A 22,967-nucleotide genomic window follows, 5' to 3' on the forward strand; every position below is an offset into this window, starting at 1 on the left:
AACAACCGGTTATCTTTACGAAATAATTTCACGACGATGTTCGCGTTTCGCCAGAACAGTGCCGCAGGATTCAGAGAAATTCCAGATAAGCCGACCTCGGGGACAAAGACGAACTTCCAGCGCTTCGCACGACCGCCATTGTTTTTTATTAGGTCCCTGTATCGCCAAACAGGGTATCCCAAAAATCTTGTACTTGAAAGAGGTCATTCCTGAGGTGATTCGAAGCAACATTTTCCTTTATAAATATCTTCTCCGAGGCTTAGTTCAGAAGTTATCATCGAAAAGCACGTAAGTACACGTAGCGCTGACCTTGGGGGACCGAGAGTGGGCGGAGTCTGGTCCGGTCAGCCTCCCTCCACTGTAGCCCCGCCCATTGATCCTCGTTTTTTGTTGATAACTCCTTAACGAAGCCTCGTAGAACATTTTCGCAAAGGAAAAAGTGACTCGAAACGACCTCGGGCATCACCGCCTGCAAGGAGAAATTTTTTGGTCGCCCTGTGTGCAACGCCCTGTATCGGAAAAATAAAATCCGTCAGTGGACGGTAATTAACAGCGAGAATAAACGGTGATTAAGGTAGTCCAGATTATTCGAATCGGTTACGGGAGCAAGCAAAGGGGTACTTCCCATCATTTACGAGGCGTCAAGCGTCATAATTTAATTGTGAAACAAACTCCCGCCCGCGCGAGCGCTTGTATAAAATTTATGTAATTCGATAGCACGGTTAATAAATCGGAGCCCGATACATCCCGGGCACTTATAAACGATCGGGCGCAGTCATCCTTCACCGGAACATTTGTTCTATATATTATTTCAGATAATTGTTTCATTAAAACTCGTGCAAATAATTGCCCCGGGCAAAAACAAATACCGGCCATATTTAGCGAGCTCGATTTGAAACGGAACCCTTCCCCCGCGACCGGGCGATATTACCGAACCCTTCTCTAGAAAATCAATGACAAGTTGACATGCGCGCATTGTTTTCCCGTATATTGTTTAAATAAGAAGCAAGCATTCCGTGGACATAGCGATTGTCTCGTAATACTCGGATATTTGTTTGCCCGGCTCGAAAATTAACAACGAACTCGAAAAGTTCAACACACGGAACTAGATAAAATATTATTTATGCTAGTTAGTGTGGTTGTAAACATTTCGAACATTTCCCGAGTGTTGTTTTAACGTTTATCGATCACGAAATGTTCACTCATTTTATTAACAGAGGACCATATATGTATACAGTGTGTTCATTTGAAAACTTCCAGCCGCATATAAGTCGAAATGTATGAAAGATATTAAAAAAGTGTAAAACACGTGTCCAAGCATTTCGAGGGGGGAAGAGGGGGGCAGTAACAGTTTTTTATTTGGGTGGCGTTTTCAAGGTATATAATGGTTCTTCTATATAGAAGATAATTTCTATATAATTGTTTATATTTTCGTCGGACGACTAGAAAAGTTACCAGAAAGAATTCCCCGCGCCCAGCAATGGCGTAGCCTCCGCTCGTTCGGCTCTAAAGCAAATACTTCGCGAGTTCGATAAACGTAACAGTAATCACTGTTTTCCCGAGCACTATACGAACTTCACGGAATGAAATGCGATTGCTAGAGGCGACCGAAATTAAACTGAATTCCAAAGTACACAGCGATCCGCGAATTAATGCGCATCCTTTGACTCGGATTAGTGCGTGCGAACTGTTCCTCACGCCGCACTATGTCAATCTACACTAACTTATTCCAGGAACATATCTATGGAAGATCGAACAAGCTCCAAAATAACTACTCTTCCATAAGTGTACTCGAAACGGAGCTTCTTCAAACGACTGTAGAAAAGCAAAAAAATTTTTCTCATTGATGATTTTTACATGGATATGAAGATCGAAGATTCCTCTTTACAACGAGACCATTGATCTGCGACTTTTTTTGGCCGAGCTATCCATCATTGAACGAAGGGTGTACGGACAACTACAAGCGGCGTATTAGTTAGGCCCACTCGTTCGAACTAGTTCCTCATTTTTCTTCCATAAAACAGTGAAAGAAAATCGTACACTAATTTTTAGGGTCTCGTTGTAAATATCAGTCTTCAAATCGACGTCAGATTCATCGACGACAAAAATTTTTAGCGTATTGCATCGGTAAAAATAGAAATTTGAAATTCTGAAACGAGACCAGGATTACTTCTGTGCTATTTGTTTTAGCGCAAGATCATCGGGCCGTTAAATGAAACAGGATTCAGGGAACAAAGTGCCAGCGGCACGCGGAAAGCCGTGAAAAACAGGGATTTATCGAGCTCCGTGAAGCCGAGCCGTCCCGACCAAGTATGGGTCACTGGCTCTCTCTCTCTCTCTGTCGAGTCCTCTGTGTGTTTGTCTCCGGTGTTGTTGGTCAGCTGGCTTCTATTATATGGCAGTGTTACACGGCAATTCCACCGTTGTTGCGTCACACGAGTCCCCGCCTCGCGATCCGACTGAAAGAAACGAGAAAACATTCGCACGACATTGACCCCGTTGACGAATACTTCGCAATCGAGATCGATCACGGTATCGCAACGCGTTCGCGCATTCGATCCACGAACAATCTACCGTGCCGGGATCGGAATCTGAAACAATCGAGCATGATCCGCAGTCATTTAACATTGCCGGCTCATGCTAACGCGTTTCGTCGAGAACGATTAATCGAAGTCCTACTGTAATATGTTTTATTCTCATTTTATAAGTAGACGGGGGATCATAAAATCTTCAACGAACCTAATCGAAGACATTTCAAGTCCCTCCCGGAAAGCCCTTGCTCCGACGAACTTTACGACGGTCATAAACACACAGACTGTGCATTAATTAACCGCCTATGAGCTACACACGGAAGCTTCAAACAATTTCATTACGAACATGTAGACGTAATTAAATATCCTTTCCCGGAGACGTACGGTGGACACGTCGGTAACAATTTACCTTAATTACTGGCCAGCATAACTCGAGGAATATTAGTGCGAGATATCAACGAGAAGTGGCTACTCTAGGGTGGACCTTAGCTATACCTGGTGAAATTTGTTTTGCGAGATTTTTTCACGCCCCTCACCCCTAAAATTGTACCATTCGGTAAGAAAATAATTCCTGCAAAAGATGAAGTTGATTGCATAAGGGAAAGACGTACCATATTCGGGTGGACCTAAGCTATACCAGGTGAAATTTTTTCACCCCCCCCCCATATTTGAAGGAAAGACTTTTTAGTCTGACTAAACGTTCATCGTGTTTAGTCACAATCAAAAGTCTTTCCTTCCAATATTCATATTCCTATAAAATTTCTCCCTTAAAAAATTCTTGCCCTTATCCGATGAACTTTATCTTTTGCAGGAATTATTTCCTTGCCCAATAGCACAATTTTAGGGGAGGGAGGGGGGCGTGAAAAAATCTCGCAAAAAGAATTTCACCAGGTATAACTAAGGTCCACCCTAATGTGGCACTTTTTCCCGACGTCCGATTGATCTAAAACTTGGACATATAATTTTTTCATGAAATGGAACAATATTGGGTAGGGGGGGGGGTGCGTGCCCAAAATTTCATGGTCGAAAAATAAGGTCCACCCTAGGCTACACGTGTGCAGCCATGGAGAAAAAAAGCATACAGTAGGTGGAAACGAAAGTGTTTGATTTGGAAACAACAAGTCTTTCGTTGTTTTTTTAATTTTTTTTTTTTTTGGATTTGGTCGAACTCTTGCTACCTGTCGATACCACGTTTTGCAGCAAAGCGTCCCAATTTTCCGAGTTTTCCGGCGCAATTAGTCGCAGCTTGTCCTCGGGAAGTTCTTCGGCGTGCCGGTCCGAATTAAATTTTCACATTTCCCGAGTCTCGGTTTAACGTTACACGAATTTCCGTGTCGCGATACAACTTCCGCGATAAAGGATCGTGGAAACACGCCCCCGGGGATCGGATTAAGTTCCGGGGGATCCACGGATTAGTGCAAATTGGGAGTGCTTGTAAACGCTGATTGAGGAGAACCAGGAATTTTTGTTCTTCGAATTTGTTCACGTTCAAGCTCGAAACCTGTACTTTCCCGTTACACCATTATTGTTCACCAAGTTATGATCGCAAGATGTAACAGAGTGAATTTTGAATGTCTTGCACGGAGAAAAGTGGAGACACTAAAATGGTGTATACTGAGTCGCCTGTAGAAACGTTGGAAAATTTTTCTCGTAAATAAATCCACCAAGGAATTGAAGATCGACGCTTCTTCTTTCCAACGAAACCTTAAAAAATGATCTACGATTTTTTTCGGCCGAGTTATCGATCTTTGAACGAAGGGCGTACGGACAACTACAAGCGGCGTATTAGTTAGGCCCACTCGTTCGAACTAGTTCTTCGTTTTTGTGTCATAAAACGGTTAAAAAAAATTGCACGCTAATTTTTAAGGTCTCGTTGGAAAGAGTGGGGTTCAGTCTTCAGATCCATGCCAGATTCATCCACGACAAAAACTTTCTTAGATCATGTAGTTCCCTTTTTGTCATATTAAACCTTCGTCCGATGAAGAAGATTCACTTTTGAAGATCTCGTTGGAAAGAGGAGCCATCAATCTTCAAATCCGTGGTGGATTCATCCACGAAAAAGATTTATTAACGATTTCACAGAATTTTCAGTATACGTTACTTTGTCTCCACTGTGGTTAATTCAAGCTAAACTTTTCATCAGTGAACCTGGACGAGTCAGCCAACAAAAATCGGAGGGATGTTTTTAGGGGTGGGTTGATTGATTTGCGGGTTGTGTAAAATTTTTCTGAGTTAAGCGTCGAGATCCTTCAGCAACTCTCCGAGCAATTAAGCAGCGTAAAGATCTTTCTCCATAACGAGGCCATGAAAACGAATAAACGGAACGAACCACACGATCGATCAATTAACGAGATATGCACCTAGGAGTGGGTGTACCCGCGCAGAAAACACTCGACTCTCCGCATTATGGCTCATTCGACACTCACAGCCCGATGTTATGGGAACGATAGAATGTATATCGTACATCAGCCTCGAACTTTCACTTTCGCATGTGCGACTGACACACGACACATACACACTCACGCGTCTACACTTACGTGCAGGCCATTCACGCACACCTGCGTCGGCCCCTAGAGTCGTGGATCACACGTGCCATCAGATTTTCGTTCGATCGGTTCATAGCGATTTATAGACATTTTACGGACTTTCTACATTCCGCTGTGTTAGGGTTGTTCGCGCAATGAAACTATATTCGTATCATGATTATACACAAGAACATTTAATACTGATGTATGTATATATATATATATATTATAATGTAATATAAATGGCTTAGATAAATATGTGATACATGTCTATTAACAGACTGAGACGGAATGGCGGGAACGTATCCTATGGGCGCGGTAGACAAAGGGATGCGTTCCTAAAGCCGGATCTCCAATTCTGCTTAACGCCTATTAGCGCCACCATTGCTCATGGACTGAACAATCCTTCACACTGAAATTTACGAAATTCATTTCATCAAGGAAACAAATTCTTTCAGACGTCTTGGTAAAAATTCAGAAGTAATTACGTTGGGAAAAAGTTAAAAAATTTTACTCGCGGATGAATCAGCCGGGGATTTGAAGATTAAAGTTTCCTCTTTACAACGAGATCTTAAAAAGTGTCGTACCATTTTTGCTCACTGTTTCATGGTGAAAAAACGAGGAACTAGCCGGACTAGTGGACCTAACTGACACGCCGCTCGCAGTACTCCGCATGCCCTTCGTTCAAAGATCGATAACTCGGCCGGAAAAAATCGCAGAACAAGTTTCAAGGTGTCGTTGTAAAAAGCATGGTTCAATCTTCAAATTCTTGGTAAATTCGTTTATGGAGAAAATTTTATAATGTTTCCACAGAGGTTTGAATTAACGGTATTTTCGAGGAGAAATGGGTCTTCAGTTTCTCATGTGCTATATCTTGTAAAAATATTATAGGAAAATGAACAACAGCGTGGGTGAAAGTAGAATGTTCGGGCTTTAAAATGAGTCCAAGTTCGTCGCTGTGCCATTATTTTTAACGAAATGGTCGCAGTTCGAAAATCAAGTTTTCGCGGATAGGGCGTTCCCTAGTTACAAGTACACTCAGATATACCCTAATTCAAAGATCGATAACTCGGCTGACAAAAATCGTAGATGAGTTTTCAAGATCTCGCTATCAAGAGGAAGGTTGAATCTTCAAATCCATGGTAGATACATTGCGAGAAAAACTTTTTTACCATTTCTACAAAATTTTGAATGTATAGTTGTTTTGAGGAAAAATGGGTCGTCGGTTTCTGATCTGCTACGTCGCATAAAAATATTTCTAAGGAAAATCGAACAACGGCGTGCGAAAGTAGAAGGTTCATGCTGTAAAATGAGTCCAAGTTCATCGGTGTACCATTATTTTTAACAAAATGGTCGCAGTTGTAAAATCTAGTTTTCACAAATGTGGTGACTAGGTTGGCTCGGGTGTGGGTCAAGCCTGATTCACAGGGTTCGCGTTTGCAGCATGCGAGAACCAGTACGCTCGTGACCGGTTCTAGCGGTAAAGAAAGGTGCGAGCGGTCGGTAAGTCGTGGCAGGGCCATTATCAGCTAATCGACAGCGGGAGTAGAAGGGTTGGCAAGAAAACGTGTAAAAACGTACGGCTGCCCGAAGAAAGACGAAGGTTCCGGGCAAGACGGGGCTTGTCGCTAATCGGATTTGCTGGTCGTGATTTCGAAATTCGCCGGAATGAATTACTGATAAACTTATACGTCGGTTGGGGACGGTAAAGAGGCTTAACCTAGACAAATTCAAGAATGGAGCAACAGGTTACAGACCCGCTTCTCTCTTAGAGAGAAACGCCCATCCCACATACACACACATCCACACTTTACTCACACCGCTCGTTGTTTTCGTCGCCGACGATGGAAGACGGCGTCATCGCTGACGACGTCGTAGTCGTCGTCGTCGTCGTCGACGTCGTTGTCCCATCATGTTTGTTTTGCACAACCGTGCCACGGCCTTCGTTCATGGGAGGCCGACATAATGGAAGCAGAGGGAAAGGATGGCCGACACCTCTCTCATTCATACTGAAACGCACGAACGACTTCGGCGACGACTATGAGATTCGCTCCAATTCTTTGGTTAAAACCATCGGTAGCTACTCTGTCAATTGGATCTATAGGAATATCATTATTGTCATCGGATTCGTGACACTTTCCCGATTAAAATGAGCCCAAGCACGACTAATTCGGACCACAGTTACTCGTTCAATCCGCGAATTAGTAGAGCCTCTCTGAGCAGTTCGGATAGTCGAGGCTCCACAAAATCGTGGATTACACGGGCACTCATGATCCGAATGGTGTCGTGTTGGGTATCATTTTGTTCGGAAGAAAGCCAGCAATCTTCCAGTGAAGCTTTCACACGAAACTAATTAACTATGAAAAAGTTATGTAAACAAATAGACCCTCGAACACATCGAGACGGGAGTTAGAGTGTCGGAACCGACTGGAAACTGCGGAATTCTTGCTGGCTGTCTTCCAACGAACGTTTCTGTAATGAATGTTGTTAAGTTGAAAAGTTCCCTTGAGCGTTTCCATGAAGATGACGCTGCGGGAGAATTGATTCTCCCTTCTTTCTCGAGTCATCCAGTTGGCACAGGGAATCACGCGCAATGACGAATTCGATCTCGGCACCGCCATAAACCGTGTCTCGCGCGGGGGTCCGGTCGTACCCGGTCCTCGTTACTCTTTCTCTTATTACGCGGGTCCTCCATCGAGAATAGATTAACCTGGAGATCGTTTTAAGATTCCCGGAGCGCATTGAAATTTCCCGGCGGACGATAAAGCCGCCGGTTATAAAGCGGCGCGGCGCGGACGACGACGGTGCAGCTACAGCGCTATCAAAAGTTGTAAAAATTAAATGAACGGGGTAGGATCGATCGATCCGATCCACCCCACCCGTCCTCGCCGAGCCACTATTCTTTTTCCTACGGTGAAATTCCCTGATTGAATTCTAGAAGTCCGCCCAGGATGGTACTTGTTACTAGACTGCGGATCTTCATGCATTTATAGGAGAATTGACTAGATCGAATACAACATTTTGTTGGAAAATTTTTTTAATCGAAGATGTCGATACACAGTAGAACCTCGATGGACCGAGCCTCTGATGTTTGAATTCCTTATCGTCTCAATACTTTCCACAAAGAATTAGTTCGCGTTAAACCAACCCATACGCTACACCAGTGTTTCCCAAAGTTTCGACATCTGTGTACCCCTTCTATAACTGTCGTAAACACCGACCAGGGAAGGACCCCCAGTGTCCGACCTCGATTTTGATAATCTTTTGTGAGACGACGGTATATGGGTCCCTAATGACGTCTGCAAAATATTAGGTGTAGTCACTCAATAGTTTTAAAGGTATAAACAATTACAGTTTCAGAACTTCGAAAGCTACAGCTCAAATCATGGTACATCAACAAGGTATGAAACGTTAATTGATTGTATCCTTAAAACTATTCAGTGACTACACCTAATATTTTGCATACATAATTAGGGATCCATATACCATCGTCTCACAGAAAATGATCAAAATCGAAGTCGGACACTGGGGTCCTTTCCTTGCGAGTATCCCCCGTTAAGAACAATCGATATTAAGTAGCAGGCGTGTGCATCCTTTGCACACAACAGTAGACTCCCGCTGGACCAGAATAGTTGCACTGGAATCAGTGAGTACCCCCGTCCAAACTCTTCCTGTACCCCCAGGACCAATCATGTTCCACCAATCAGCACGGATAATCGAAGTTCCACTGCATGATTTCTCCTGTATTCAAATAATTAAGAGAAGAGGGACAACATTCAATTTAGTTTCCATTTCTTGTAATCGATGCAGACAATTTTTACGTTCCATAAAGATCCTCAGTCTACTTATTACTCGCGAGGAAAAGGGCAAAGAGGGAGAGGGAGAAAGTAGAGTATAAGCGAGGAGAAGAAAGGAGAGAGACAGGGTCCGCATGACTGCGGAAACCGGTCGTCGACGAAGAACGCCAGCCAGAGGTTCGAAAGAGAGGAAACCGGGGTGAGGAGGAGGGTTCTGGCCGACGGCAGTAACCCACGGCTCTAAAACTAAAGCGGCAGCTCTGACAATTTCGATTTTACTGTCGCGCGTCCCCCTGATCCCTCTCGTCACTGGAAAAAGCCCGGCTGCTCGCCGACGTCAGGGATACTCACGTTCCGGCTGGCCCATTCGCATTCAATCGCTCGCCCAGATACAACTAAATGTACAGGGTGATTTTAGAAAGACCATCGAGAGAGAGCGACCACCGCGCCGAGCCGCGTCTCTGTGTCTTTCCGAGTCCTGCGCGAACATGCGACCGGTTATCAGCCGCTGATTGATTGCACCGGATGTCCCCCCCCCCGGCTCTATGGCACACTGCCCACTCCCCGGGAAAAAGTAAGGCGAAAATCTGTCGTGATACTTTCCCGGCTGTCGCAGGGCTCCTTTTCCAACGTGTTTCCAACGGCGTCGTCGCCATTTTAGTCTGATCTGGGTCCGGTCTAGCATGACATTTGGGTCCTGTACATTCTTCATCTTCTCTCAATTTTGTTGCACAAGAATTAATCACCGGACAACGGATCTTTATGCGAAATGAACAGTTTCCTGCCAAACTGTAGTCAAAATAATAGAAATCCTCTTTCTTTATTTTAATCGAATTTTAAACCGCTTCCTGACGAGCTAGAGACTTGAAACTTTAAACATAGCTCAGAACTAGATGATAATGCAATATTAAAAAAGAAATTTTAAAAAAAACTGTGCGTTCACGAGAAAAAAAATGTTAATATTAACCGTTACACCCCGTCGCGCGACGCTCGGTAGTACGTCATCGCGTTCAGCGATCCCCACTCCGCGCGCTAGCGCTCCCTACTCCATTACGCGTTCCCACTCTGACTCATCCCCACTACACTGACCCATTTCGCACCGAAGGAGCTCAGTCAGTGTGGTGTTCCGTTCATTCAGTTCCATTTCGGACAATTTCGGACTCCATCAAGAGACGTCGTCTCTCGGAGTCGCCCCCTCATTTTATCTCACGTATCTATATATCTTACTATTTCATACCAGTAATTCTATATCTTGCGTTCCGTTTAAAAAAGACGAGAAATTAGAAAATAAAAAAATATATAAAACAAAAACATTTTAGAAACTACGCTTATATTAAAGTGCACTAAAAAGGAGAACATTTTTTAGACGTAAGTGACTATAAATATAAGCGTGGAGCGCCCACGAAGATTATGTCAATATAGTTTAGCGCTCCACGCTTTTATTTATGGTCACTAATGTCTAAAAAAATTATTTTCTCCTTTTCAGTGCATTTTAATATAAGTGTGGTTTTTAAAAAGTTTTTTTATTATATATTTTTTAACACTAAACCTTACCGACTATCTAAAATGACTAATGCACATGTTATTATAAAAATAACAAGATTGAATTTATTTATATTTTGTGCGATTAATTCCCACGAAAATTGTCAAATACAAAATCTAAAATGGGTCATTTGACCCTCCGTGGTAGGTTCAGTGCTAATATGTTAACTCTTCTAATATTTTTACTGTTTTCAATTACAGCCACTTGGTTTTGTCATAAATATATAATTATATAATCAGTAATTGTTAAACCAACGTAGCATGGCGAAGACAAGACAGAAATCGCAGTTCAGATTTTTATTGAACCCTGTAACGCAAAATTGAGTTTATGATCTAGAAAAATCGCGAAATATATTGTATTATGTATTCATAGAGCGTGTCCTTTTTTTGATCGCAGCATGAAAAATTTCACTGCTGTATATTCTCCCGGTGAAAACCGCTCGATATATAAAGCGATATATATTTTATATACTATATATATAAAGTGACTAAGCTAGATTGAACACCTTTTGGTATAAAAGAAATGATTTATAGATTAATGCCGACACGCCGGTGCGGTACACGTTCCCTCCTTAATCCTGGGTACATTATCTTCGAATAAATGTTTTACGTCCGAGGGCACAGGCTTCCATTCGGTCACGATTTTTACTACCAGCAAAGAATCATGGCTTCCTTTCGGGATTTATGATCCGATCGCTTCGGTATCGTTTGCCTCGTCCGAAAAATGCAAATGAACGTCGAAAGACGAAACGAGAATAACGATCCCATTTCATCATGAATATAGACTCTTCTCTCTGATTAAACAATTCCACGGGAAAAAAACTATCTCTTCACACTTCTGATAATATTATACGTTTTCCTAATTCATGAAGGAGTTGCAATAATAAATATTCTTTAAAGTCATTTTTTAACGAGATTTCAATGTCGTCGGTATTTTTTTCAACGACACCCTATATGTATTGTTCCATATTCTTGTAGGCCATGAAGAGACGAGTCCAACGAGTACCATGATCGTACCATTGGGATCATCCAGTCTCAAGATATTCCGTCCGGAAGATAAGGCCTAACTTAACTACCTTCTTCATCTCGGGATTGAGTGATCGTAATTGTACGGTCATGGTACTCGTTGGACTCGTCTTTTCACGCTCTACAAGACTATCGAAGAAAGTCCCAAGATGAAGAAGGTAGCTAAGGTAGACTAACCCAGACCATACCTGCCGGACGGAATATCTCGCGATTGGATGATCGCAATGGTACGTTCATGGTACTCGTTGGACTCGTCTTTCCACGCTCTACAAGACTATCGAACAAAATCCATGGGGTGTCGTGCAAATCCTGAGATGTTCTAACAATACTAAAAAATTGTTTAGCTCGAGGCTGTGCCAGCTTAAATTCTGCGAATGTGCAGTACGTTTGTTCGTAGTTTGGGAAGTTATCCGAGTGATTTTCGAGCAGCCGTGAGCACAACGGCGTGCAATTAAGGTTCGGCCAATTCGGCCCGTTAATTCGTCCTAATTTCTGGCGGCAATAAACCGTTCTACACCGACCGGAAACGATTCGTAGGGAGAAGTGGGAGAGAAAGAGCGTGGTGGGGTGCACAGTTGGCAGCGTAGCTCGCGTCGCGTCACTATGAAGACTATGAACGGAAGGTCATAAAGCAAAGCTTTCCATCGACAAGTTCGGACGAGGCCAGTGGCGTACGGGCTCGGCCACGACGCTTTCAGCTAACTCTCCTTGTGCTCCTCTCACGGACACGGAACTGGTAGGTGTGCAGAAGGTTTTATAGTATTAACTGAAATTGCAAGAGTCCTCCTCCTATCCTACCTTACTCAGACCTACCTCCTCTCCATCCTTTCTCTTCGTAAACTACAGAGCTTTAGTAGGTACGGCCCCGCGTGATGTACCTATAGGGTGGCTCCGCAGAAAACTACCCCTCTTCCTATGGACTTTTCCAACTTTATGACTCCCGGGCTTCGAGACCCTCTGACGTCTGTAATCGCGTCGGGTTAATATTCCCGGATCCCGGTCGGAGCCGTTCGCTTCCCAACGACGAACTCCGGCAAGTTAAAGCGGGAATACTTCTTCCCCATCGTCATTTTGTAGACAATCAACCCTTACTCGATCCACCTCCAACGCTTTTCATACGTACGAATGACAGCTCCGGTTTTAGCCAGTTGGCTACCCTCGACAACTTAATCATCTGACAAAAATCAATTACGCGGTTGTTACTCGCGTCTGTCCCGGAGTCTGGGTCTCTTCTGACTCGGTTCAAGTAAAAGTGCTCTCGAAACAGCATTTTCAAGAATTGTTGAACAAGTCGGCCCGACAGGGAATTCTTTTTCACTGTTTTATGGACGAAAAACGAAGTTGACACCTTTCAAGCTGCATGAAACGACCAAAGAATTTTTGTCAAGGATGAATCTGCTGGCGATTTGACGATTGGACTTCTTCTTCTTTACAGCGAGATCTTCAACATTGATCTACAATTCTTTTTGGCCGAGTTTTCGAATTTTGAACGAAGGGTGTACGCACAACTACGAGCGGTGGTGTTGTTCACTTGTTCGGCTAGTTCCTTGTTTTCCCGTCATAGTACAGTGAAAACATTTTTTACCTGAATGAATCCACCAGGGATTTGAAGAATGAAGCTTCCTCTTTAAAACGAGATCATAAAAATTTATATGCGATTTTCTTTCACTGTTTCATGGAAGAAAAACGAGGAACTAGTTCGAACGAGTGGGCCTAACTAACACGCCGCTTGTAGTTGTCCGTACACCCTTCGTTCAAAGATCGATAGCTCGGCCAAAAAAAGTCGCAGATCAAGTTTCAAGGTCTCGTTGTAAAGAGGAAGGTTCAATCTTCAAATCCACGGTGGATTCAGTCACGACAAAAATTTATTAATATTTTTACGACGAGTCAAAAAATACGTTTTAAAAAATTGTTAAACAAACGTTCCCGACGGCTGCAGGATTCGGAATCGAATAATCAGCGACGCGTTCGTAGAGCGAATAATTAACGTGCAGGGAATTTAAATAAACACGTGCATTGTTTACGGAGAGGTGGACAAAGGTAGACTTATCGCATTGTCCACGGTAAGAAAACGCATTATCGAGGTGCAAATTAAAAAAATCCTATTCACACGGTCGTTACAATACCATTCGATATACAGCGGTGGCGGAGCAGTAGCAATGGCAGCCGCGTGCGATGAAAGAGTGTGTCGCGGGGAGTGACAAGAGCTGGGATTTTAAATACAATCGGCGCACTCGATACATTATTAGAGGCGACAGTTAGTGTATCGGTGAATGGGGCTGGTGTGCGCGCATCCGCGAGCTAGCGCGGAAAAATCGCGTTTCCAATGAACAAAACCGTCCCATTTCGACTAGTAAACGCAAAATGTCATTGTGCGTCGCGTCGATACAGGATCAGACCGTAAAAAGAACAATAATAAACGCTCCTGGGGACGTTGGATTACCTTCCAGCGATGCAGCACCGAGACACGGTTTTTAGCTGTCGGTGATCGGACATCGGCCTCGGTTTGATTGAAAGTTTCGCGGATATCGGAGCGACGTTATATTGCCGAGCCTTACCTCGCTTTTAACCTAGCACAACCTGTATCGCTCGACAAAAACCGGTTTTTTTATGATGAACACATCACCCCTTCCGCTCGATGCATTTTTCAATCGGGTTTCGGGATCCTTTTATATCCCGAAAATCTGATTCATAACTTTACCTTCTCCGTCCACTACGCGCCATTGCCCCTCCACCGCGGCCCGGTCACGTGACGCGTCACGTCTCCTGCGTACTGGCAGAGAGGGGGTTACGGCTTTGAATTTAGAACTCGATTGCAAGGAATGGAAACTAAATTGAACGTTATTTCGTCCCTTCTTCTCAGCAGTGAAATTATCGAAGACAAAGAAGTTGTACTAATTGTAACCATGAAGAAAATCGTACGGCAAGGGATTAGTTGCTTGTCGTCCAACGATTAATTGTTTGCGCCGCGAAGAAATTTGGGAGAAATAATAGCACAGGCGTGTGTTCGTTTAATTGTTCCTCAAGTGAGTGGGCGGGATCGTTTCTCGCGTTGAAATTCCAATCTCACATCGCACTCGATTTCTGTCGGCGGTAGTTGGTCCGTGCCCACGTAACAGCGTATCTCGTTGGCATATCCAGGCTGTCCAATTGGCTGGAAACGCGTGTGCACAAACAAATTTTCAACGTATTTCACAGGGGAGACGCAAGGGAGGGAGAGGGTACGACGGCTGCCGCGAAACGAACTTTCGCACAGGCGTGTGTCGAACGAAAACCGAACTACCAGCGAAAAATGAACTACGCCAGCCAGGAAATATTCGCCGCTATGTGTATCTATGTGTAGGTGTTGCATTCTCTATGCGCCCCACCTCGCGATATCGTCGATGCACCGACGACGCTGCTTTGCGTTTCTAGAATCGAGCGTGACGAAGGAGGTTCGCTGAAAGCCCAACTTCGAATATCCGTAGAAACTTTGGAAAATTTTTCTAGTGAATAAATCTTCCACGGATTTGAAGATCGAACCTTCCTCTTTCCAACGAGACCTTAAACGTTCATCTACGATTTTTTCTAGTCGATTTATCGAATTTTGAACGGAACGTTGGTCCGAAACACTGGTCCGGACTAGCCACAGGAGAAAATGAAGATACGAAAATGCTGCAAATTCAAACGTCTGTAACAAAGCTAAAAAATTTTTTTGGTAGATGAAGTCGACATGGATTTGAAGATTGAACCTTCCTCGTTACATCGAGACCTTGAAACTTGATCTACGATTTTTTTTGGCCGAGCTATCCATCTTTGAACGAAGGGTGTACGGACAACTACAAGCGGCGTATTAGTTAGGCCCACTCGTTCGAACTAGTTCCTCGTTTTTCTTTCATGAAACAGTGGAAAAAAATCGTACGACATTTTTTAAGGTCTCGTTGTAAAGGGGAAGGTGCAATCTCCAAGCCCAATGTAGATTCGTTAAAGAGAAAAATTTTTCAAGAAGAGGGGAAACACAAATGATCAACAACGACAAGCTCGAGGTAAGCGTACAGGGTAATCATCGGGAAGGCTGTTCGAGCCGGAAGCAATAATTTCAAGGAGATCCCGATCGAGAATCGAGGTACAATGGCGGAAGGAGAGTCCATGGGAGAGGAGAGTGCATGAAGAGAGAGTCGCGGCAACTTTAGATTAAAAGTCCGAGCCGGGACGTTTATTTGAGTTCTGTCGTAAAAGTTGATTTATCGCGGCCCGTCGCCGGTAATATTAATTTCGCAGAGTTCGTGCGAGCGGGCTCGTTACACGTACTTCACTTTTATAGCATTAATAAGAACATCATCCGCGGCAACTAGCTGCGAGAGCTTAATTGGATCAACCGGCGAACGGAATCACAGTCGAGGGTGTATGATGTGGCGGTAAACGGCCGAGCCGAGCCCACCCCCCACCCTCTCTGGAAAACAATTTAAGCAAAACACCGTCAATAATATTCTGATACGCGAGACCGGGAACGAATGAAAGGAGAGCTGATGCTGGATGCTGGCCGACCCCGATATTCAGAAATATTAATCCGGTTTAACGCGTTCCCTGGCCGAGCTAATAACCTTGAATTCATCCAGAAACTATTATTGTAACGCCTTAGATATTATCCGCGAAAAACTCGGGATCGAAATATTTTTTAGATCGCGTACAGACACTGTTCTTCGATCGGACACTGCTGGGACATTGTGGATTTTGCATTATAACTATTTTGTTCTTAATTATTTATTTAGGATTAGATTATTTGCATATGCGTGACAGTTCTGCGAGTAAAATGATACCCAACACGATATGGTTTGGATCTCATTTGTTTGTTTAATCCGCGATATATACTGGAACCTCGACTATCCGAACTGATCAGAGAGACTCTACTTTAATCGTGGATTTTTAAAAATCCAATTCTCTGTCAGGGAATGTGAACGTTTTATTAATGAAAGCACTGATTGGAAATTGTGATAAACGTAGAAAAAAGGTTTATCAAGAAATATTTGATTATATGCTTTTTTCGTTCCCTTTCCGGAATATTGAAATTTCCTCTCGTAAATCCCGTCGCAATAACAAATCTGTATAGAAGACGTTAATGCTGTTTGATAACTTTTGTCGAGCGCGGATATTATCGTAAACTGCATTTAGCGACGTTTGAAAATTATTTTCATATGGATTTCGTAGTAAATTGCAGTAAATGAAATGTGCGCGGTATGAAAGGTGCTTTCAGGGGATCTCGGTGAACTATTTAACTCGCTTTATTCAAAATTGGTAGTTAATGACATTTGACAGCGCCGCGACAAATTCAACCCCCCCCCGTAAATACTCGCAAACGAATGGGGTTATTGTTGTGTAAAAATCGTGCGCAAACTTTCCGTCTCTGGACTGTTAATAAAACGTTCAAATACTGTACAATCATCTTTCCCGAAAAAAACAGCAAAAAATACACAATTTACCGTGCTCGCAATTCCAATTAAAAAGCAACATTATAACAATAAATAAAATAGTGTTCGTGGATTATCGAACGGTATTAATTTTTATATCGAATAAACAATTTTTTTGATTTTTTTTACTTTCCCAACATTTTCTCCGAAATTATGTTTCTCAATGAATCAGCAAGATGACAATTTTTCGGTAATGGAGACTGTACTTGCCCGACAAAAAATTACCTCGTAGAGAACAGCAGCAGCATGAAGTATGAGAAATTACAAAATTGCGAAATTTTCAGCTGATTTATCGATTTCGAAAATTCGCCGGCGTATGATACGGTCGAAAATAAACGTAAGTCTCGGCCCGGGCCGATCATAAACGTATTTTATTCGCGCACGCAGCGCATTTTCACGGAGATGAATGCGTGGACGCGAACGGCACACGATTTTGCAGTAGGTGCCGGCCGAAATTGATCTCGTAAAATTTTATTCAAACAATCCCAACGAATTCTCGGCTTACCGGGGCTCGCGAAAAACCGTGTTCCGATTCGTCTGGAAAACTAGCGTAACTTGTGTATGCACCGAGGAAAATGTACGGAAAATATACTCTACAGGATTCCTACAGGGTGTCTCAAAAAAGTTGCACTTCTATGGGATGATTCCTGAAGTGATTTCAAGTAACTTCTTCCTTTGCGAAAATGTTCTCGGAAGCTTCGTTACAGAGTTATTAAAGAAAAACGCGGGCCAATCGGAGCGCGGTTGCAGCGAACGGACTCCGCCTCCTCCGACAAGTAGCCCCGCCCCGATTGATTCATGTTTTTCGTTGATAACTCCTGAACGGAGCTTCAGAGAAGATTTTCGCAAAGGAAGAAGTTGCTTGAAATGACTCCAGGAATGACTTCAAGTACAACATTTTTGTCAATTTATGAATGTCAATTACGGGATTTAAATTACGAATTCTAGGAATAAATGTAAAACTGGGAAGAGAGATGGGAGAGAGAGAGAGATGCCTTTAGCTAGCTAGGTGGAATTGTAATTTTGTGTCCCGGGAAGTTCGACGGTAGCTACTTACAAGTTAGGGTGCGTTATATGTAGGTTGCACAATGCTCCCCTGTGCTAGCAGGGAGTTCGCGATACGAAGGGTATTATCGTACGACACCCCGAACTCGATAATTGGCTGCTAACAACGCAATGTATTAGTTTCTGTCTTTAGGCGCTTATACGTACAAATTCTGATAACGAACGTTAATTCAATTCCCAGTTATAGTTGGTGTATCGAGACCCGACAGACCCGGAGATACCCGGCTCACTGAAAAGTTCCGACTTCACGGCAAGGATCGGCGAGACTGATCGATTGCTATGTGAACGATCTAATTGGACCCTCCTTCGGGCTTGGCTTCCGTGTCAATTTTACAATGAACAGAGCGAAAACAATGCACTCGTATTTAATCATTTGACAAAATATAAAAATTGTTGTTTACGACCCGGTGATGAATTAATAATTCTTGGCCACGCCCTTCCAAACATTCTGTCAATTAGTTTTCATTTGGATTAATCTCCGAACTCTGATGCATTCATTAGGAGTGTTACGTCAACGTGTAAGTAAGATTGATCTATGGAGAGTGAAAGTACAATGGATGTGGTGAAATTGAAAAAAAGGGTGGAGACAGAGCATAATGGAAAACGGATCGCCCGCGACCGGAGGCACAGCGTGTACCAGTTTGTCAAAAATTTTGTCGTATATTTACATTTTAAAATACTTTTCATCAAATATTATTCATCTCAATAGTAAATTCGATTTGATTAAATAGCTCCGTTGAAGATAGAAGAAAATGTTCGAGAGAAAAGTTGTACTATCAAACGAGGCAAATATGGTGTTATAAAAGAATGTTCTGATTGTTGTCTTTTTCAAGGTGTTTCGAAGGTCACCGATGATTTTTACCCGGCACCGTATATTTTTCACATCCTAGTGTTTTCGCTGACGTCAACACGAGTTCAATAGCATGCTACACTATGACCTTCGAATGACCTCGAGGAAAAGAAAGTCAATTTATCTGAATTAAATTAAATTATTATGATTTGAATTGAATTTTTTTCGTACTGTGGCTATAAGAATGTTTCAAATGGCGATTAGAGCTTGTTGAAAATATAGTCTCGGCAACAATCGACCGATGTACAAACAAGTCGGTCACGACAGATGTAATCGATCTGTGTCTCGCAAGCGATATTTAAGCCTTCTTTCCCTCTTGAACAAGATCGATCATTGCAAAATCTCGCTCGAGGGCAGATCCGGGGGATTTAAACGAGCAAACGGATTACGTAATTACGTGACAGGATATTTGGCGGTCTCCTTTCCAAAGCCGATGTAATATCCTTGTAAGCCGGCGCTGAATTATTGTACGGGAATACGGATCTGACGCTGCCAATCGTAGAAATTGACGGTGATGGGTTGCCATAAAAATCACGCGAACTATAGCCGCCCAATAACCTGACCTTTCTGCTCGAAACACTAAATCCGTAATATATCATGCTTGAATTTCGCTAATTTATATATATGACGCAACGATGTTAATGCAAAGAGCAATTTCCAGCGATACGGATAATTTATTGAGCAAAAAGTTGCTCGCGGATACGACGATAATTATGTTTTTGTCAATTAGAGATCGCGCGGCACGCTTTCAATATGTATGAACCGATAAGAAATTCATACGTATAATAAATTAATAATTACACGCGCGGTGCGCTGCACTATCGACCAACAATTTACGTTAATTTTACATAACACGATGGCGTTGGCTCGTTGAAAAATTAAAAAATTCGTAGAAAATACAGTTGAAGACCAATATAACTCAGTGGTTCTCTAATTGTGCGTCGAGAACAGTTACGAGAAATACCGGAGGGGACGTCTAAGAATTGATTTTCGGCGAGGAATAACAAGATTATCGATCGCGCATCGAATGGGACACGCGTGTCCGCAGGATCCATCATGCTCTTTGACGTCCACTCGCTCGGCAAAAAGATTCGAGCAAAATGAATGTAACGAGCGGGCGCGGGGGCTCGGATAACGTCAGAGAGAGGCTTGTGTGAGCGGTGTCTCGTCTGGTGGCCACGATTATTCGGTATAATCGTATTATTCGAGATAACACGGCTTTCCACAGTCCCGACACAATCCGTGGCTTCGGATTCGAGCGTACGAGTGCACGTAGCCCGAGGATGCTTGTCGTCACTTACCTCCTCAAGGGAATGTAAACAGGCGAGAGCAGTTGAATCGAGACCCCACCGTTCTGTGTCGAAAACAACTGAAAGATCCCCCCCTGATCCAATATTCGGGTGGACGTCGCGCCGGCGACGTTACCGAAGCGATTCTTTTGACCGATCGCTCGAACAGATTAAAACAACCACGCTAAAGAAATATCAAGCTCGAGAAACAGTACTAATTACTGGAAAAGCATTTTGTATGTCAATAATTTTTTAACGAGATTTTACCAGCGTATTCGTGGCCCTTTTCCGGGTACAAAGAGCCCAAACACGATATACTTTGAATTCGATTTGTCCGAGTAATCCACCATTTAGTAGAACCTCGCTTATCCGAACCGGCCACGTCTTTGTTCGAAGTGCATCGTGTTTGGGCTCTTTTTAATCGGCAAAATGTGGCGAACGTGTCGGTGATAGTTTCAGTGAGAAATGGTTAAACACAAACCATTTCTCATAACATTTTCCGAGACAGTAATGGGTCTGATCCGCGTCGAAGCCGCACCAATCACGACCACGGGAGGTACACACAGCGATGGCGGTCGGGAAAGAAGGAAAATTATTTCGCGGGCAGAAACGTCGAATTTAAAAGGCTCCGGGTGCGCGCACGTGACTGGTCAGACAGTGTCAGAGTTAACGTTATTCCCGCGGAAAACGCATGGCTGTTGTTCCTGCTTGCCCCAGCTGTTCGTATGTTTTTCATCGGCGGCGATGCGTCGTCCTTTATGCTGCGCACAGCAACAATCCCCTCCCCTTTACCCCGGCAGGTTCGCCGCGTCGCGTTGCTTAAGACCAAAGTCACGTGCCGGCGATACAGACATGTGTGTATACGGTATACCTGTGGAACAAACCCGAAACTGATGATCGACGGCGAGTGGACCCCACGTTTCTCTATCCCCGGGATCTCTTAACTTCGTTCGCGAATATAGCGGTAAATAGAAAGGCTCGTTCGGGTCTACGGTTTTCTAATCGAGTCAGCCGAATCTAATTTACCGATGGTTTTTCGGACGCTGATGCTTGCCGATGGATATAAACGAGTTTACGGCCACGGAAAAGATAATGGACACGAAGACACCGCCCCGGGGAATACCAAGTCTCGCGAATGTTGCTCCGGTATATTCTCCAGATGCTGCAAATATTCTACCGAACTTCTATCCGAAACAGCGGAAGTGTAGATCGTGTACAGACATTGTTCTTTCTTCTGTTATCGCTCAGACCGTAAATATTTTCTGCTGTAACTTGTTTATTGTTGACGATTTTTTAATGGAACTTTCGCCTGCACATGCGCGACGTTTTGCCGATTAAAACGATACCCAACACGATACCATTTTGATCGTTCTTGTTTGTTTAATCCACGATATAGCGGAGCCTCTACTATCCGAACTGAGTAAATGTGGTCCAAATTGATCGTGCTTGGGCTCTTTTTGATCGGAAAAATGCAACGAATACACCAGCAAAGGGTTCGTGAAAAAATAATTGAAAATGAAAAAAGAAATGGTCATTGTATTAATATAGTTATGTCAGTATTCTCGTGCTGAGATTTCACGCACTAACCATCCTCGTCTTTCTGTTTCAGGTAAGCCGCAGTGCGAGACACAATTCAATGCTAATTCCGTAAGTACATGATCCGATACTCATCGCCAACAAACAGTATAATGCTCGCGATGTGTTTTACAAGCGTGGCGGAGTCATCGTCGAGCGTGTTCAACTTCCTCTCGCGATTAAATAAAATTGACGCTCCCGTCCGAAGGAAGCTGTTTCACCTTCCTTCTTTTTTTTTTGTTTTTCGGCGAAGTGAATCGACGCGCGGTGGAATAAGTTTCACCACCACCCCACCCCACACCTCCACCTTCCCCTGCTCGATGAAACCTTTTGTCTCAAAGAAAACCCGGAGGCTGGGCGTCGATCCCTAGTAACAGGACGAAGAGGCATGTAGCAAATTGAAGTAGAAACTACTAAAAAACTTTTCCAATTAAGGAAAAAATCGGAGCCTTTGAGGAGTTAGCTAACTTAAACTATGCGTTGCACCTTTGATTCGGCGAATACCGATTTACATACCGCTGTTCCACGGGCAAATAATTCCTCCATGTTCTCGGGCCAATTGTCATTTAAATAATAATTTTACGAGATTGAACAATTTTTCTTCACATAAGAATCAAGGTTAACTTCGAATTAAAATGTTCCAACATTTTCCCAAGTTTCCTGGTACACGGGCTTGTCTCCAGATTTCTAAAATTGGCTCGCAATATTTTTACGAGATTGAACAATTTTTCTTCACATAAGAATCAAAGTTAACTTCGAATTTAAATGTTCTAACATTTTCCCAAGTTTCCTGTTACGCGGGCTTGTCTCCAGATTTCTAAAATTGGCTCGCAATATTTTTACGAGATTGAACAATTTTTCTTCACATAAGAATCAAAGTTAACTTCGAATTTAAATGTTCTAACATTTTCCCAAGTTTCCTGTTACACGGGCTTGTCTCCAGATTTCTAAAATTGGCTCGCAATATTTTTACGAGATTGAACAATTTTTCTTCACATAAGAATCAAAGTTAACTTCGAATTTAAATGATCTAACATTTTCCCAAGTTTCCTGTTACACGGGCTTGTCTTCAGATTTCTAAAATTGGCTCTCCATATTAAACGTCAAAATTTTCCTTCACTTAAGAGTTAAATTCGAATATACATTTTTTAACATTAAAATTTTTGGAAGTTAGTAGAAACCCAGCTTCGAATAGCGAGTTAGGCACTTCGGACTGAAAAATAACATGTCTCGACAGTGCCGGAGTTCCATCACGTGTTCCGAAAGGAGATATACACGTATAGCGAGTAGGACGTCGTTAACCAGACCGGGACGGATGTC

The 22,967-nt window shown here is 43.1% G+C and overlaps 2 protein-coding genes across 5 annotated transcripts in view; one reads left to right on the plus strand and one right to left on the minus strand.

The window, feature by feature from the left end:
• Positions 1-22,967, plus strand: part of Qin (tudor domain-containing protein qin) — a 257,551-nt gene that overhangs the window by 204,379 nt on the left and 30,205 nt on the right. Inside the window, exon 4 of one of the 4 annotated variants that reach the window (XM_076431338.1) lies at positions 21,682-21,719. The exons of the other annotated variants lie outside the window; for them this stretch is intronic. Within the exon in view, the coding sequence (XP_076287453.1) occupies positions 21,682-21,719 (38 nt within the window). The remainder of the gene's footprint in view (positions 1-21,681; positions 21,720-22,967) is intronic. 4 annotated transcript variants of the gene reach the window in all.
• LOC143212520 (uncharacterized) overlaps positions 1-22,967 on the minus strand; it is a 101,300-nt gene that overhangs the window by 64,167 nt on the left and 14,166 nt on the right. The gene's annotated exons all lie outside the window — the stretch shown is intronic.

This window comes from Lasioglossum baleicum, chromosome 10 (assembly GCF_051020765.1).
Source record: "Lasioglossum baleicum chromosome 10, iyLasBale1, whole genome shotgun sequence".
Taxonomy (NCBI): domain Eukaryota; kingdom Metazoa; phylum Arthropoda; class Insecta; order Hymenoptera; family Halictidae; genus Lasioglossum; species Lasioglossum baleicum.